Genomic DNA, 18,512 nt, shown 5'->3' with positions numbered 1-18,512 from the left:
TCAACAAGTGTTTTCTTCTGAGAGATTTTCCCGGCTCAAACTTTAAAAGGTTCTGTACTTTATTTTAATAAGAGACATGGTTCACAAACAACTTTATTTTGCACTTTGAGAAATCAAGAGATGCAGATCTCCTCCTCCTATCAGAGGCAGTCATTTCTTCTTAGAGGCTAAATTTAGGCAAGAGACAGATCTATTTTGGATATGAGAAAGATAATAAGAATAATGTCCCTAGCCAAAAAAAGCTTTGCCCCATTTTAAGATATTTCAAACGAATACTTGATGCATATAGCTAACCAACAGTGAGGTTATAGGACATAAAAAGATAAAAATAAGAGAAGAAGATGAGAGCAGGGGGACAATGAATGTAGTTCACACAACCCCTGAAGGATAAACATAAAAGCAGTTTCTTCATACCTTAAAAACCACTTAAAGCCCAAATGACTGGTCTCATGCAATATTTCACTCAATAGCTTCCGATAGGCAGTGTGTATCAGAATGGTGCAAAAAGATAAACAGGAAAGATAAAAAAGAAAAAAAGCATGCAATTAAAAGTAAATTACATATAGCAACTTTGGAAGACAGTTCCGCAGTTTCTTACAAAGCTAAGTATAGTCTTACCATACAATCCAGCAACCAGACTCCAAGGTACTTACCTAAAAGACTTACAAATTTATGCCTACACTAATGGATATAAATGTTTATAGAAACTTTATTCACAATTGCCAAAGATTGGGAGCAATCAAGACTCTCTTCAACAGGCAAAGAAACAAGAAAATTGTGGTACATCCATACAATGGAATATAATTCAGAGATAAAACAAAAGGCGTTCTTAGGCCACAAAAAGACATGGAAGAGCCTCAAATGCAGAGACTAAATGAAAAAAGCTAGTCTGAAAAGCCTACGTACTATGTAATTCCAACTATATGACACTGTGGAAAAGGCAAAATTGTAGAAATAGGAAAAGATCACACGCTGGGTAGATGGGGGAGGGGTGATTAGGCGGAGCATAGGTGATTTTTAGGACAGTCCAACTATTCTGCATGATATTGTAATGGTGGATACATGCCATTATACAGTACAACTTGAAGAGTGAACATTACAACTTGAAGAATGAACCAAAATGTAAACTATGGACTAGTTAATAATGTATCAATATTGGCTCATCAATTTTAATGTACCACACCAATGCAAGATGTTAATAATAGGGAAAACTGAGATGAAGAAAGGAGTGTATAGGAACTCTGTATCTTCTGCTCACATTTTGTGTAAATTAAAACGGATAAAAAAAGGACCAAAAAATTATAACCAGTTTACACAACAGTATCTTTTAAAAAGAAAATATAATAGTAGTCGATAGTCCATAATTACTAGTTGTCAAAATTTCCACAGAATATCTGATATGTAAGACTTATAACTAACTAATGATTCCCCAAACAGAAAGAAATCTTTATAGGAAGAAAAAAATGGGTTACATTTTGAAAATTAAATGTGTAAAAAATGTAAAATCAAGCTAAAAGAAGATCCCTCCTCATTCTGGAAGAATGGCTTATCACCGAGCCGTCTCTGAAGCACTCTACTACCCAAACTCTACTCAACTGTATACTAGGATATATTCAAAAAGAAAGTGGACTAAGGCATGTATTTATCTGAGGACAGGGCACTGAAAGATAGTCATTCTGAGAAAAGATCAATTTTCTTTCAGCTTTGCTAATATCAGTCTTTCTATACTTGAACTATACCTTCATATCTAACACAGCATAAAGGGTTCCCTTGTGGTACATACTACAATATGCCTGCTTTGAAATGTACCCTTCTTCCTTGCTATGCAACTACCTTAACTCACAAAAGTACTGGTGCTCTGATCAAGGAGGTCCCCCCCAAAATTCATGTTACCCTCTCACTGAACTTTTTTTTACCTGTTTAACATTTATATTTCTCCAACAAAGACATGGAAAAGAGATAATCACTGACAAATTAAATGCTATGCGTCTCTCTCTGTATGAGGCAGGCTCAAAACCTCCCATTACACTCTCAGAATGGAACTTGAGATTAGAGTCTTCACTAGTAAAACTATTTCTTCCAATCACATCCCCCATCTCTAATTATTCTTTCTAATAGAAAGTTACAACAAGGGTATGAGGATCTAAAAAGACATAAAGAAAACAGAAAAAGAATTCTTTAATAAGTCACTTCAAAAAGACATGCTGATCTGGGACTCTCAAGGGTCATGGTATTTATATTGTTCCTACTTGCTATTAAACTTAACTTGTTATAACTTCAACTGCTCCTTTGAACAAACCAGAGTATAAAATAAATAAACTATTGTCTATTTAAAATTAATATCTTTAACTTAGAAATGTTTGTGTTTTACCATTCAAATTCAAAGCAGGGTTGTGCGCAGTCTTATAACAAATAGACAGGTTCTATTTTCATCTCATCAGATATATGAGCATATACTACCTAAATATATCTGAAATCAGTCCCAAATTATTAATGCAGAGACCTCTGCATTAACATAAATCAATTCTTATAGTTATATTTCAATTCTTATTTAAGTCTAAGTACTTACACTCAATGAGCATTTTTGAAACCCTTTAAACATGTATAGTTTCCCTAGACTACACTGCTTGGGTTTTACCTTTTGTTTAACCAGCTGCATTGCCAGTAACTGTATAAAATCGCAGACCTGTTTTTCAGCACTGGTCCTGGCTGATTCCTCTTGTGCGAGCACCATTTCTCGCTCTGCAGTTATCTGTACACTCTCTCTTAGTGCTTCTTCCAGCTCTTCAATTCTGTCATCCTTCTTACGGAGACTGTCCTGGAAAACGATGGAAGACTCGGTGAAGAAGACTAATCATTTAACCCAAGGAGAGCCTATTTTTCAACAAGTCTTATTTGCTTATTAAATGTTCTTCCCTTCAGAAGAAAATCTAGGCCAAAAAAGTATCATCATAGAGGAAAAAGTAAAACAACAGAAGACAGACATAAAGGAGGTTGAATAAGTATATTATTAAGAGCAAAGGGTCAAGTTATTAAGCAAGAGAAACATGTGACAGGCTTGTTCTCCATACCATAGTGAGTAAAATTGTTTGCCCTGCGCGGCAAAGGTAACAAGGGTTTGATTATTGAGAAACACAAAGCTATTTTTGAACGACTCTCTATACTGGCTTAAACCCAGCTCTGAAGAAGCCTAACTAATAAGACTCAATGCCAAGGCATTCTTTTTTCCTGATAAGTTAAGCCTAGATGAAAGTTAAGTAAACCACATGGTCTTTCAGATTATATTCTTCATATAGACAATTGTTGGCAAACTAATTTAGAAAGAGAAATGAAAAAGGAATTTTTCCTAATGAATTCAAGAAAGCAAAGTTTTCTCTTAATCTTTTATGAGAAAACTGAAAGAAAAAAAACTGATATAAATGACTAGTCTGGCTAAGAATAAGTGATTTAGTTAGCCAACCAAAACCCACTGACTGATACTTAAGCAAGTTTAAAATGTAAACTTTGGGGAGGTAACTATGGATTTCTTTCAGAAAGACAAGCAAAATCTTACAGGACTTTAAAAGATCATGTAAGATAGGAGATCTTAGAATAAGAAGGATAAATAAAGCAGTTTTCAAGTAGAACGAAAAACTTAATTCATTTGGTTATTATAAGCATTTCCTCTTTAGATTCTTAAAGAAGCAGAAGATTAAGAATAAAGTTTTGTCTTGTCTTAACATATGAATCAAAAGAACAAGATTTGCTAACCATTCTCAAACTTTTAGAATGTTCATATCAGCAAGATATCAAAGGAGTGTGTGTTTTATCTATGCAATTCTCTTTAATTATACTGTAGTTCATTTTTGTTAAGTACAAGGTATAAGAAAGTCCTTTTTGACAACTTGTCTTCAGAAATCTATAACTTGAAATCTGTCTGATTTTGAGATGTCAGATTTTTCTTCCAACTTCGAAGGAATGGCATCTATATTTAACATCTTTCCTAATAAAAAGGTGATAAATCTTTGCTCTATCTCATTTTTCTCAACTTAAAAATAAATATTTTGAAAAAATATCAGAGATATACGTTATAATCATTTTAAAAAATTTTTCATTCTTCTCAGAAATAATGCCATAAAATGCTCTGATGTAGTCCCATAAGTAAGGTTCTGTTTTATGCAGAGCAGTTTAGCTGTATCAGAAAATGTTCAATGTTGAAATTTTAATGCTTTCAGTTTGCTTGCCATGGACTGCAGAATACAGTGAGGGTTTCTAAAACGATGCCTTCAGAGAGAGACAAGAAGTAATGTCAATAGAAACAAAGTCCAAGGTAGCTTCTATTGATTTGGAGAAAACGAAATTTAACAGAAGAATTATGCGGAAAGAAAATTATGTGGAATGCAACGATCAATTTATTCGGTTCTCTCAAATCCTCTCATAAGTAATATATTTGTACAATAGTAACATGGCATTCTGAATTACAATTGCTGTAAGCAAAAAACAAACCTAGTAATGTTTCCTATTATCAACTTGTATGTTACTCAATATTATGTCTTTGTCCAGTCTATTACATCCTTCACTCTTAAGCTGTCTTTTGAAGATCTCCTGAGAGGATTCTGTTATCTTAACCTGAGTTGAGGCTGAAAAAGTTATTCCAAATAAATTCCCAGGAACCGATTTCAAGCAAATGGGTTTATTTGCGCTTCTCCATGGGCCGTGACTTCATCAGTAAAACTTTTTTTAGAGAGAGGATGATTAGTAATTTGTCATAATACAGACGATTAATATAGGTTTTCCTACTGAGTGTTTCCTCAATACCAATGGTAAATCAGTCTACCAGATTAGCTCAGTGGGCAAGGACATTTATTTAAGAAAAGTTTTCTAGACTTAATGGCAGAGCCTGGTTCAAAATCTTTCTCTATAATGAGGACAAAGAACAAAAGAGAAGTACAGTCACAAATAAAATGAAAAGAGGACTGTTAATATTTAAGATATTATAAACTCATAACATCTCAATATAAAACTATATATGGAACCATCTGCTCTAAGGAAACTGTATTAAATCAGGGCAGTAACAAGAGAATGAAGATAGCACATAACCTCATCACCTTCATCAACAAAGTCCATGACTATTTAATGCATTTAAGAAGTTAAGTTTGGCTCAAGTTTTATTTTCAGAATCTTAATAGATATCTGCTAAGGTAAACCAAGGAAGTCTCCTTTGTACTGAACTACACCTTGAATCCATTTCACTTAATAAAATATTGAGCCAATGCCAGAAATAAACAAAATCTTTCAGTCCTACAAATACTGGAGCCCTAAACACACTGTGAGGCCATATGTATAATTACTTTCTTGTCCTCACTGTTTCATGAAGATTAAATACATTTTGCTGTACTTAGATTATATACACTATATTTTTTTTAAGTTTAGAATACTAGAGAAAAGAGCTTTAAAAGTTTTAGAAAGACCAAAATTGATCATTCACAAAGAATAAAATTTGGAAGGCACTGGGATTTTCAAGGGCAACACAGAAAACTAGAGGAAAATTGAAGTAATCCCTTCAAAGTTCTGAGGGGAAAAATGAGTTCTGATCTATAATTCTATATCCAAATTATCAATAAAGTGTGAGGACAGAATGCAAAGTCTGAAAACATTTATATCATATTATAAACTCAGAAAGCTACTAAAGATGTGTGCTATCAAACTGAAGAATTAACCTAGAAAGAGGAGGACATCGAATCCAGAAAAAAAGGGGACCTACTACAAGTGAGGCTGAAGTGGACCTGAGGGTGGCAATAAATCTAGAGAAAAAGTTTAGAGCAGAGAATAGATACTCAAGGAAAGATGTTTCCAAGAAAAAAAAAAAAGTGGATATATAGATTACCTGGGTTAATTAATAAGGGACAATGTATTTTACAATAGTAACAATATCAGGAGGAATGTTATAGTTTGAGAAAGGAAATCAGGAATAAACCAGTGATACATATACTAGTAACAAATAAACAAAAGACCCAAAGCAATGATTACCACCAGTAAAAACTAAAAGTACAATAAAGGAAATATAATCATAATATACTACGTGCCTTAGACATAATAATGTAAAACTTGGTATTACTATATTAGAAAGATAGAAAGATGGAAATGTGTGTGGTGGTTAGTGTAAAAAAAGCTAATTCCTCATAATTCATAATAAGAAGTTAATAGATAACTAATGTCAAATAAGAAAAATAATACAACAATATAAAAATGTGATTTGGAAACGTGGCAGTACAGAGCAGAAGAAAGCCAAAAGTGGTGAAAGTGGCTGTCTTAGGAGAGCAGGAATCAAGGTTCGATCAGAGTGAAGTAGACAACTATTTTAAGACATGTAGTATTATTTCATTCTGTACATCAAAGAAATATATATTGTTCTGAAAAAATCAAACTCAGATTTAAAATATGTTAAAACACTGCAAATAAACTGATGAGAATATAAAGAATTTCTAGAAATAGTTATAAATGTGACATTTCAGATACTGATACTCTGAACATATGGGTTAACTATTTATTGTGGAAAGAGAAAAGTAGGCTGGGTAAATATAATCTCAAGACAGCTATCAGCAAAAAAAAAAAAAAAAAAAAGGTTTAAAAGAAAAAAAATATATGAATTGTGCTCTTCAGTTTTTTTTATTCAAAGTTTCTTCATGCCCATAATTTGCATTAGTCAAAATTATGAGAAATTCCTTTTCAGTCTTTAGGTAACCATGGGATATTCCAATATATTTTTTAAAGACAATACATTGCAGATTATTATTCTGAGTACACCTAAAGTTTAAATATCCCAACAGCAGATGTCTGAGACACAGCACCAAACCAAGAGCTTTCAAAATTGTCTCCTGTCCCCTTTTCTCTGCAAATAGGTCACCCCCACGCTCACTGTTTTAAAATCATACCTACAAAAATAGTAGTGAGTACATTTTGGCGATAGTTTTACACAAATTTCTAGACACAATATTGTTCATCCATACTACTTGTATGCTTAATGGTGTATTCTGGTTTGAAGGAAAAGAAATATCTCTAATCTGTTCAATGTCTGAACTCTGAGTAGAAGTGGCAGTTATCACCAACTTCTCTGAATACATGTAAGCCAACAAAATGTCAGTTGGTAAAATACTGGACTTCACACACTGTGAAACGCAACAGATTTGGTTTACTTCTGTACTCAGGTCCAGGCTCAAAGAAGTGAGATGTGCTGAAACCCCTGGGAAGTGCTCCTATACCAGGTACAACCTAAAGGTTCTGAATTAGTGCTGCACAGTCTCAACTGTACTTTCTCTTTCAAAAAGTCTACATTCAGCATTCTTCAAGTTAAACAATGCAGTAGTCATGGCATTATGAGATCCTGGGGAAATCTACAGCACCTCTGATACCCCTAATCCCTTCTATCCCTAGGGTATTCCACAGGTTTGAAGGCTCTGAGGCATTCAAAAAATAAAAGATGAGTTATTGGAAACAAATGTAGATACGGATTAAAGCCAAAGCATGACATGTCACACTTAAGTTTGAGAAAAATCATTCCTGTTGTTTATATGCATTATTGATATGCTGCTAACTTGGAATAAGGCCTTTTAATATTCAGCTAAATTCATTATTTGTGCTATCGAAGGCAATGGCCACTAGCCACATGTAGCTACTGAGCATTTAAAATGTAGCTAATCCAAATTGAGATGTGCTATAAACACATACTAAGTTCTGAAGACTTAATACCAACAAAAAACGCAAAATATTAATCTTCACATTAATGATACATCAAAATGGTAATACTTTAGATGTACTGGATTAAAAATACATTATTAATTACATCCGTTTCCTTTTATGTTTTTTTAATGAAGCTATTAGAAAATTCAAAATTATATGGGTGCTGACATATTTCTATTGGACAACACTGCTATAGCAAGAATAGTTTTTACATATGAAATGTATCTATAAAAGGCTATACAACATATCATGTTTTATATAAATTCGTAACTTCTCTTAGCTCATAGCCTACTAGCACAGAAATATGAGTTACACAGGTGAGAATCCTTACGGCAAAAAGCTGCCAAAAGCTGTAACAATTCTCAGCACTTAAAATCACTGTGGTGCTAACATTAATAAGACAATTTCAAAAGCACTTACTCTTCTGCCAACAGAGTAAACCAAACTGTGGATTTAAAGGAAAAAAAATTCAGGCATATGGCAAATTACTTTAATACTTAGGATATCAAGTGCCTGTATTAGTTGTCTATTATTACATAACAAGTTACCTCAAAACTTAGCAGCTTAAAACAACAGTGAACATTTTTTTTATCTCACAGTTTCAGTGGGTCAGGACCTCAAAGGCAGCTTAGCCAAACAGTACTGGTTTCAGCGTCTCTCATGGGGTTATTGTCAAGATGTCAGCCAGAATTCAGTCCTCTGCTTCCACTTACATGGTTGGCAAGTTGGTGATAGCTCTTGGCAAGGAGCCTCTGTTCCTCTCTACAGAGCTGCTTCAGTATCATAATGACATGTCGCCTGGCTTTCTTCAGAGCAAGTGGTCCAAATGAGTAAGGCAGAAGCGTTAACGTCTTTTACGGTCTAGCTTCAGAAGTCACATACCATCACTTCTGACATTTTCTATTGTTCACACAGACTAACTCTGACAGTATGTGTGAGAGGACTGCACCAGGGAATGAATACCAGAAGGCAAGGATGATTTGGGGCCATCTCGGAAGGTGGTTATCAAAGTACCCAAGTGTGCAGCTCCAGTACAATGATACTGGATTATCAATGAAACAATGAAAAATGAAGACTGTGATTATCAAAACTGCTTCTGAGAGAAAAATATCTGTTAGGATAACAGGACCTTTACTACAAAGACATAGTTTTTGTTATGAGGTTATACTATAATGGAACCCAATTATACTACTTTATGATGGAAAGCAAACATACGTAAAATGTAAATAGCAGATATTAAGGAGACTGCAAAAGTGAGATATGGACCAGCATATCACTAAATATGAATTCATCAAAATTTTTTGCATTCTCTCAGGAATTAGTCAGAATAAAATTTGCAATTGGATTGAATTCTAATGAGATTTTTTTCTCATGATTATGGTAAAAGTCACAATAACCCACCTTAACTCATTAATAGTTCAGTACTAACAATGCTCCATGATATGCCAATCAAAGTTCAACTAAAAATATATTCGGCAAATGTTTATAAAGTTATACAATAGAGGTTTATTAATACATTTAGTCCTCATATTTTAGTGAAGTTTCTTAGTGAGAAATACAAAATTTCTTTTGAGAATCCACTCATTTTTTAAGATGAGAATGAAATAGTCATAGCCATATCTGCCCAAATGACTAAAGCCTCTCTTTAGATTCCTGTTCCTTCATGAATTCTCATAATTGAGTCTACTCTTAAGGAGGGATGGAGGAGGAGTCACAAAAGTTAGCTAAAAATGAGTCTAATTCAAAATAACAAAGAAAAGAATTATTTGTATTGTTTTGAGTAAGTCAATTTTCTAGCATACATTATTTGGAAGAAAAGCCTTAAATTGGCAGGGGGGAAAAAGACTAAGTAGAGAAAGAGACTTCAAATTCATTCATCTGCTGTAACTTGGATATTTTATGCTGTTTAACAAGTTCAGGCTATTCCAAATTCAGATATGTTCTGTGTGCTACAAAAAACTCACTTTGCTGGAAACAGCAAAGAAATATGCTTTACCATTCTAAATAGTTCATCATTCATTAATTATATCATTTAAAAGCAGTATCTTCAGAATTGTACTTCAACTGCTATAAATTATGTTTATACTCATCAAAACTAACACAGACCAGCTTTCCTACCACTGAATTAGGTACTAAAGCTTAGTTATTATGCTAATTATTCTTATTAACTGAGGTCAAATGAGACCGCAAATGAGATCTCATTCAGAGAATATAGGGATCGCAACAGATTTGTGTAACTAGTTTTGGAGGGATGGCAGAGAGTGAGAGAGAGGAACTTGGAAGTTATCAAAGAAGTCCTCATATCCTTAAATAAGATTTCTATATTCAAGCAAGATTAAGGCAAAGCTAGGACAGCTGTAACTATGAGTTCACTCAGGCAAGTGAAGAAGAAGACTGGACCCTTTAGCAAATCCCATATTACTACTCCCCTAATACATTACTCTGAACTTTGCTTCTTGACATCAGCTCTGTGAGCATTTGGCTATATATACCATTGCAGCTGTAAGCTTGAGTCTCCACTGCCTTTCCTTCAAATCCAACATTCAATAAGGAAAGCAAAGGCAAAAGAAAAACAGCAATTAAAAATAAATCTTTTGTTCTCTTCAAACATCTTCCTCAAAGCAAAAAGAAAAAAGGCTCAATAATACAGTAACATAAAAAGAAATCTCTTGGTAACAAGGGATCTTATTGAGCTTTTTCCCTTTTTCAATAGCAGAAAGAAGGCCACTGCAGATTTCCATAGATTATCCAAGATAACAGCTTCCTACGTTCACTCATCCCTTTCCCAACTCTGACTGGGCCATGGTTATGGAGGTCATTTATTTGGGTTAATTTTAAGAGCTGCTTCCTTTGGAGTAAACACCACTTACCAGAGAGACTTTAACATGTTCTAAAAATTACTGATGTTAACTGCTATCCATTATCCTTAACGTAAAGAGACAGTAATTCTTTATTACCCTCAACCCCACTGTTTATTCTTCCTCCCTCTTCCCTATCCCCCAAGTATACATACGCATGCAGAAGATTTCATTAAAATCATTCAACTTGTCAGAATTCAATTACCAACTGCTCAGATGTTTGGGGGGCGGTGGAAGGACTGAAGCCAGATGCATTGATGCAGTCAGTTTCAAGAAAAGAAAGCTAGCCTAACACAAAGGCAGAATTTGGTTGCATACCAACTACTTTTTATTTTAAGGAAATACTTTGTATTAAAATATTTTCTCCCCTTTCCCTTTAAAGTCCCTCAAATATCTTCCCCAGTCACAGCAGAATTCTGATATAACCTCAATTGTTAAATATCAGAGACAAAACAAAAGCAGATGGAGTTCATTAAAGAAATGGAAACATACCTATAAAATGATGCAATATATGCATATACTAATAACTTTTACAAAGCATCTAGTACAAGAATTCCACGTATCTTCGCCAGATTCTCATCTTGAAAATTCTGATATTTGGGTATCAGAAACTTAGGCATGGACATGCAGTTTACCTCATATAGGACACGTCTCCTCTGATAGGTACGCTTATAAAAATAACAAGCATACATTTTCAAAGTCTACCAAAAATCCCAAAGATAATCTTTTATTTATAATAATAAATAACTGATAGGGTCCATAAATGGTTGATTCTTGCATTGAGGTCTTGACGAAGGGGCTACATATACGCCTGCTTCTGCTTTCTCTTAAAAATAAAAAGAATCCTATTGGAGACTTCACTTTCCAAATGCAAGGGAGGAGCTTCCACAATAAAACAAAGAAAAGGATTAAACCATTTCATATCACTAAGGTGAGTACACAGTGCTTACAGAACACAGAATGTTACTGCCAAATGTAACTTTAACCATTATCATTTTACAGTAAGCAATAAGCTCAAAGGATGTGGCCAAAAGTTCCCATAGATTAGGGCTAAACTTAACTCTAGGACACATCTGAGCAGGCTTCATATTAGTACTATTAATAAACATTCTTTCAGTAAATTTAATTGCCTATCAAATGGAACTAAATTTTGGCCAAAGGGAAAAGTATCTAATGTACATTTCAAACACTGCAGAGTTTTTAAAAATAATTTTAAAACTTGTTTTACTCTTTTTCTAAATGGTAAAAAGTAGCACAGCTTGAGCTAAAAGCTTTAAAAAGTTGCAATACATGCCACCAATCTGAGTAGGTGCTTCACTTGCAGAAAAACAATTTTCAAGGTAATTTTAGCAACTACCCACAGGGTCATAAAATTAGACACTGATTTGTACATACACTTCTCTAGCGTAATCTTAACTCCATTTAATACCTTGTCAAGAGCACCATAAAAACCCAACCAGGCCCATATTCTAGATAGAAAAAGTTTTGTTTTGCCAAGAAAAAAATAATGAAAAAGGGACAAATTATATAGGATTAAATCTTTTTAAAAAGTCAAGGAGAATGTCTGTTAAGAGGAAACCAAAATTTATTTTTACCAAAAAAAAAAATATATTAGAGGTATCTAGCAAGTGACTCATCACATACTATTTCTAGAAAGAAGGTTTTCTTAAATGATTGTCCCCATGACCAATGTGAAAACCAGGGTAAGTAGACTTCATTTCAGAAAGGGAAAATAAAATCTTATCAAAATTAAAAATAAAATTTGTTGTAGGTAGAGTAAATCAAATCAAATTGTAGAGAAAACCACAAATGTTTCACTGATTCTCCATCTATGAGAATATTCCTATATATATAGTTGCTTCCTCTATTTCTATTTCAATTGTTTTCACTTTCTTTGAACTTTACTCATACTTTCATTGGTCTGAGAAGAGATGACTCTAAGAGCCAGTGTTCTTTCAGCAGTCCCATAAATCTCTCTAACAGTATCCTCCTTCAAGATTATATTCAGATATTTATCTTTGTTATAAATTAAATCAAAGCACCAAACCACTATGAATACGACCCCTTCTTCCAGTCCAGTCTATCTTGCTTTATTACAACATGACTAAAACTTATAGTTTTATTAAAAGAGAATGTGAGTGTTATTGCTTAAAGAGTAAAAATATATAAAATGAATATTCTCAACTGAGAGAAGAGGACATTTCCTTTGTTAAAACATGCAAGGCCCTTAAAGGGTAACCTATGAAATTTTAGAGAATATTAAATGTTAGTATTTAAATGTAATATCATCATACAAGTATTTTTCTAAATTTTGTTTTTATTATTGATGACAATTATAGCTGTAATTAATGAACAGCTACCTATGCAAAACAATGTTTAAGAAAAGGAAAAATGAAATTTTAAAAATAGTCCTTAATTAACCTAAGGCCAATACAAACTAGTTGAAAAGGGAAAATAAGAATTATTAAATCACACCGGAGCAATTATAAAACAATATAGTGCAATTAACCATAGAAGCTGAGGAACAATGGGAAAAACAATAACAATACAGGGTAGAGGTCATCAGCAAATGTTATTTTAAGAAATGAAACTGGAAATTTATAAGAATAACATTTTGCATAAGCAGAAGAGCATAAATTAATCAGGAAACCGATAAACTGTACTTAAGGAAAATCAACCCTAGCATATTGCTTAGAATAGAGTAACTTTGCCAGTTGAGTTATCTCATCTAAAAATAAGATTAGAAATACAGCTGACCCTTGATCAGCACAGGTTCAAACTGCACAGGTCCATCTACATGTGGATTTTTTAAAATAAATATATTGGATAATTTTTGGAGGTTTATGACAATTTGAAAAACTTGCATCTTCTAAAAATAGCTAAAAAAGACTAAGACAAAGTTATGTCATGAATGCACAGATAGACAATTCATCTTCTATCAGATTATGTAAACTTATAATATTGATATAGTACTGTAAATGTATCTTATATTCCTTTTTATTTTTATAACCCTTTCTTTTCTCTAGTTTACTTTATTGTAAGAATATATGTAACATACAAAATATGTTAATCAACTGTTTATGTTATTGGTAAGGCTTCCAGTGAACAGTAGCCTTATCAGTAGCTAAATATTTGGAGAGTCAAAAGTTATACGACGATTTTCAACTGTGAGGGGTGGTGTCAATTCCCGTAACCCCCACATTTTTCAAGGGTCAACTGTACTTAAAGTGTTTGGAAGATGGGAGACTCCAAAGGCCGGGCTAAGATGTCCTTGACATCTACTGATGCAACTGAAATCAATAGGCATTTTTTTTATGGAAAACCAACTATGTACAAAGTACCAAAGCATGGTTCCCAATTCAAAATACACAGGGAAAACAACACACAAAATCATTAGTAAATAATACAAAGAATAAATAAGGCCTGAAATCAAAAACAGAAATAAACTCTAATGGAATTTAAAACAGACAGTGTGATTAATTCCAAATTATGAGGATTTAGGCAGGCTTCCCAAAGGAGAGAACGTTTGATCTGAACCTCAAAACATGAGTAGGCTCTCATTGAGAGATTTTCTAATCCCCAAATCAGCATTAGTCAAATCAGTTATGATTATGTTTCCATATAGGAGTAATGTTTATTTGGGAGGTTCTGTTTGCCAGGATTAACCAAATTTCAGTTCTTCAAACAACAATTATTCTCTCAACTGCACCATAACACACCTTTTAATGTATCAACACAAAACAAGGTTGTAATGACTATATCTAATGTTTAAAGAGAAGGGAAAGCATATTTTTAATTCATCTCTCTCCTCACAGACTCAAAACTGAATTTAAGTATACAAAGCTAAATTTTTTAATTTAATTTTATTTTTCAATTACAGTTTACATTCAATATTATTTTGTATTAGTTTCAGGTGCACAGCAGAATGATTAGACCAACATGTACTTTACAAAGTATTCCCCCCAATATTTCCAGTGCCCACCTAGCACCATACATAATTATTATAATATTATTGTCTATATTCCCTATGATGTACTTTAAAACTCCATGATTATTTTTTAACTACCAATATATACTTCATGATTCCTTCACCTTTTTCATCCAGTCCCCCAAGCCCCCACACTTCTGGCAACCATTTGTCTGTTCTCTGAATCTCTGAGTCTGTTTCAAATTTGTTTGCTTATATTGCTCTTTAGACTCCACATACAGGCAAAACCATATGGTATTTGTCTTTCTCTGACTGACTTATTTCACTTAGCATAATACCCTCTAGATATACCCATACTGTTGCAAATAGTAGATTTCATTCTTAAAATCTTGAGTCAGGAAAACAAAGTTCAGCAAAACTAAATGCATATTAGAAAGGCACTATGATAGTAAAAAAAATTATTATAACAATCACCAATATGTGCCTCATTGTTTTTACTGTTCATGTCCTATGAGTGAATAGCACTGGAATTATAAATAATTTAAATGTGAGTGCATATGGGTCATTTTAGAAACACTTTTAAAAAAATCACTGTATAATCAAGTCTTAAAATAGTCATGTATATACCTAGAAGGACTTTGTAAGATCCAAAGATCCTGTGGGAGAGCCTTTTGTGAGCACGTTTCTACTTTCACAAACCACAAGGCTGTCTAAGGCTCACTGTGTATTTTCCCAGAACCGGCCCTGAAATCTACCACTTTTCCAAGAGATTTTGGTTCATTTTAGTGGAAAGAGGTATACAGAAATGAAAATTTGGTTCCCCCTCTTCCCACTTTTTCCCCAGCCACTCCCATGGATAAGTGGTCTCTTTAGTTCTTAGTCTATCCTTCCTGTTTTCTTTTGAAAATAAGATCAGATATATCTGTACTTTCTTATACCAAGAGTAGCATGCTATATCTTTTGTTTTTCCCACCAACTAGATAGAATGTCCTGGAAATCACAATATATCAGTTCATTAGAGATATTCCTCATTCTTTTTAAAAGTTGCCAGTGTGGTGATTGGCATGGAGGGATGAAGGTATAGAGGGGATAAATAGTTATAGATGGAGACCTGACGTGGTATACAGATGATATGTTTTAGAATAGTGCACCTGAAACCTGTATAATTTTGTTAATGAGTGTCACTGCAATAAAATGAATAAAAAGGAAAAAAAGAGGAACATCAATCACTAAGGCCTAGAATGCACTAATAACAATGCATGGAAACAGTGGTTGCCACAACAGTTTTGATGGGCATGACTAAAGGACAATGACAGCAGTGTGCCCAGAAACTGCAGTGTGGTCTACAAAAGTAGGACAAGTGCAAAAAGCAGGGCCAGAACTTCCAAGGCTCAGCTGATGGCAAACTGAATTTATTTTTCAAAGCTACTGGTGAAGTCATATATGGATGCCCAATACATGTGAGCTGAAAGAAGGGATGCTTGCAATAATGGAAGCAGACAGTTCAAGAGCAACCAGAGTTTTGCTCTTTTTCAACTAAGGCCATACCACAAATGAGCTATGAATAAGACTGTTAAATCATGTCTGCAGCTATATGGACGTTGTTTGAATTTTAAAAATTGCAACAAAAACTACAAACAATATTCTTAAGCGAAGTTCACTTTTGTATGGGGCAGCTCTTGAAGCAAATCATACAGTAGATAATTTATCATTAAATGAAATAGTAAAAAAAAAAAGAAAGAAAGAAATACTCCTGCACAAATAAAAGACACTATACCTACACCTCAAGACACTGGACTTTAATATTCAGTCTTCATAAAAAAAAAAATCTATGTAACTTCTAACTAAATCATTCCATCCTGTACTGTTCCAACTTATTCATTAGTAAAGTATAATTGGACCAAAAAAAATTTTTTTAAAGCTGATATCTTCAATGTGTGGATGTACCATGGTGGGTTCAAGCACACTCTTACCAATGGGCAATTAGCTTGTCTCCAATATTTTGCAATTACCAACAATATTGCAAAAAACCTTGTCACATACATATGTCAGATTAATTTAGATCAGGGGTGTCCAACTCATGGCCCGTGGGCCGCATGCAGCCCAGAATGGCTATAAATGTAACCTAACACAAAATTGCAAATTTACTTAAAACATTATGAGATTTTTTTTTGTAATTACAGGTCACAATGCCACACATGTAAAATAAACATATGTATGCTCCCACTATTTGTAACATGCATGACTTCATTTTACTGTGTTGTGTGGCTTCCAGTGTGTTGTTTTCAAAGCGCAGACAGAAGAATTAACACCATCAGAAGTTATATAGGCTCATGGCGACTTAGCAAGGCAGCGATTATCAGTAATATTTCAATCTACCATTGCAACATTAGGAGTTGAATATTATTTAGAAGTCAAAAAAGCATTCTTATTTGATTATTAAAAGTATTTCCACACCTCAGCGGTATCTCACACATTCCCTGCCACAATTAACAACTGGCCCTCTGCCTTGCCCTGCATCGGCAGCCAACAGGGCTGTGCAAGGGCCAAAACCTTGCATTTTATTTTCCTGTCAATTGATTTTCATAACAAAAGTAAATAGAAATTAACAACCAAAGGAGACAGCTAGAGACAGTAGATTCCTGGAAGTCTTGAACAGATTTCCTAAGGTCACACAGGGTCAGTATCTGACATCATCAGAGGCAGATCCAGAGAGAAAAAACAGTCGTCTCCTACCATAGAAGTTCACACCACAAAGTCAGGAAATCAAGACAGATCAATTTAAGAAGCAGAAGCTAAAAGAAGAGTCCCACAAATAATGGGAAGACAAAGAAATATGCCCCACTTGAAGGGAAAGGAGGAATCCCCACAAAGAGAACTAAATGAAATAGTGGCAAGTAAACTATCAAATATCAAAACAATGGTTCTAGGGAAGCTCAATGAGCTCAGTGAGCTCAGAAAGAACTACAAAAAACTACAGGAAGACTATGAGGAACTTACTGCAAACTATATCAGCATGAAAAAGGACAGAGAAACTATAAAGAAGACAGAAGAGGAAATTAAGAATACAACTTCTGAATTGAAGAACACAGTAGAAGGAATCAAAAGCTGGCTAGATGAAGCAGAGCCGGAGGATAAGGTAGAAAAAGGCTCCCAGAAAGAGCAAGAAAATGAAAAAAGACTCACAAAGAATGAAGAGTCATTTAGGGAAATGCAGGACAACCTGAAACATAATAATATTCATATAATAGGGATACAAGAAGGAGAAGAGGAGGAAGGGATAGGGAACTTGTTTGATAAAATAATGATGAAAACTTCCCTAATTGGAGGAGAGAAAAAGTCACACAACTCCAGGAAGAACAGAGGGTCCCATTTAAGAGGAACCCAGTGAGGCCCACTCCAAGACACATCATCATTAAAATGGCAAATATCAAAGACCAACAGAGATTCCTAAAGCAAGCAAGGGAGAAAGAGGTAGTAACATACAAGGGAGCCCCGATATGCCTAGGAGCTGACTTCTCAACAGAAACACTACAAGCCAGAAAGGAATGGCAAGAAATATCCCAGGTAATGAAAAGCAAATGCCTGCAACCAAGACTGCTCTATCCAGCAAGGCTCTCAATTAAAATGGAAGGTGAAAAAAGGAGTTTCCCAGACAAAAGAAGGCTAAAAGAATACACCTCCACCAAACAAGCACTGCAAAATATGCTAAAGGGACTGCTTTAAGAAGATGAAGAAAAAGAGTGAAAGAGGAACACAGGTAAAAAGGGAAAAAAATGAATAAGTACCTATCAATAATAATTTTAATGTAAATGGATTAAATGCTCCAATCAAGAGACATAGGATAACTGACTAGATAAAAAAGATGACCCACACTTATGCTGCCTACAAGAGACTCACCTCAGAACAAAGAACCTACACAGGTTGAAAGTGAAGGGTTGGAAAAAAATATTCCTACCAAATGTACAGGGAAAAAAAGCAGAGATACCAATACTTACATCAGACAA

At 34.0% G+C, this 18,512-nt stretch overlaps 1 protein-coding gene across 6 annotated transcripts in view; it reads right to left on the bottom strand.

Moving 5' to 3' along the window:
* The window catches only part of ERC1 (ELKS/RAB6-interacting/CAST family member 1), a 565,692-nt gene that overhangs the window by 298,930 nt on the left and 248,250 nt on the right, over positions 1-18,512 (bottom strand). For 5 of the 6 annotated variants that reach the window (XM_054577182.1, XM_054577180.1, XM_054577183.1 and 2 more), the window contains one exon: positions 2,687-2,818. The exons of the other annotated variant lie outside the window; for it this stretch is intronic. In XM_054577182.1, the coding sequence (XP_054433157.1) occupies positions 2,687-2,818 (132 nt within the window). The remainder of the gene's footprint in view (positions 1-2,686; positions 2,819-18,512) is intronic. 6 annotated transcript variants of the gene reach the window in all.

Source organism: Pteronotus mesoamericanus, unplaced genomic scaffold, assembly GCF_021234165.1.
Source record: "Pteronotus mesoamericanus isolate MK-2021 breed Mesoamerican mustached bat unplaced genomic scaffold, CSHL_Meso_final contig_41, whole genome shotgun sequence".
Lineage (NCBI taxonomy): Eukaryota > Metazoa > Chordata > Mammalia > Chiroptera > Mormoopidae > Pteronotus > Pteronotus mesoamericanus.
Note: the sequence above shows the minus strand (reverse complement) of the source record. Positions and strands in the feature narration are given on the sequence as shown.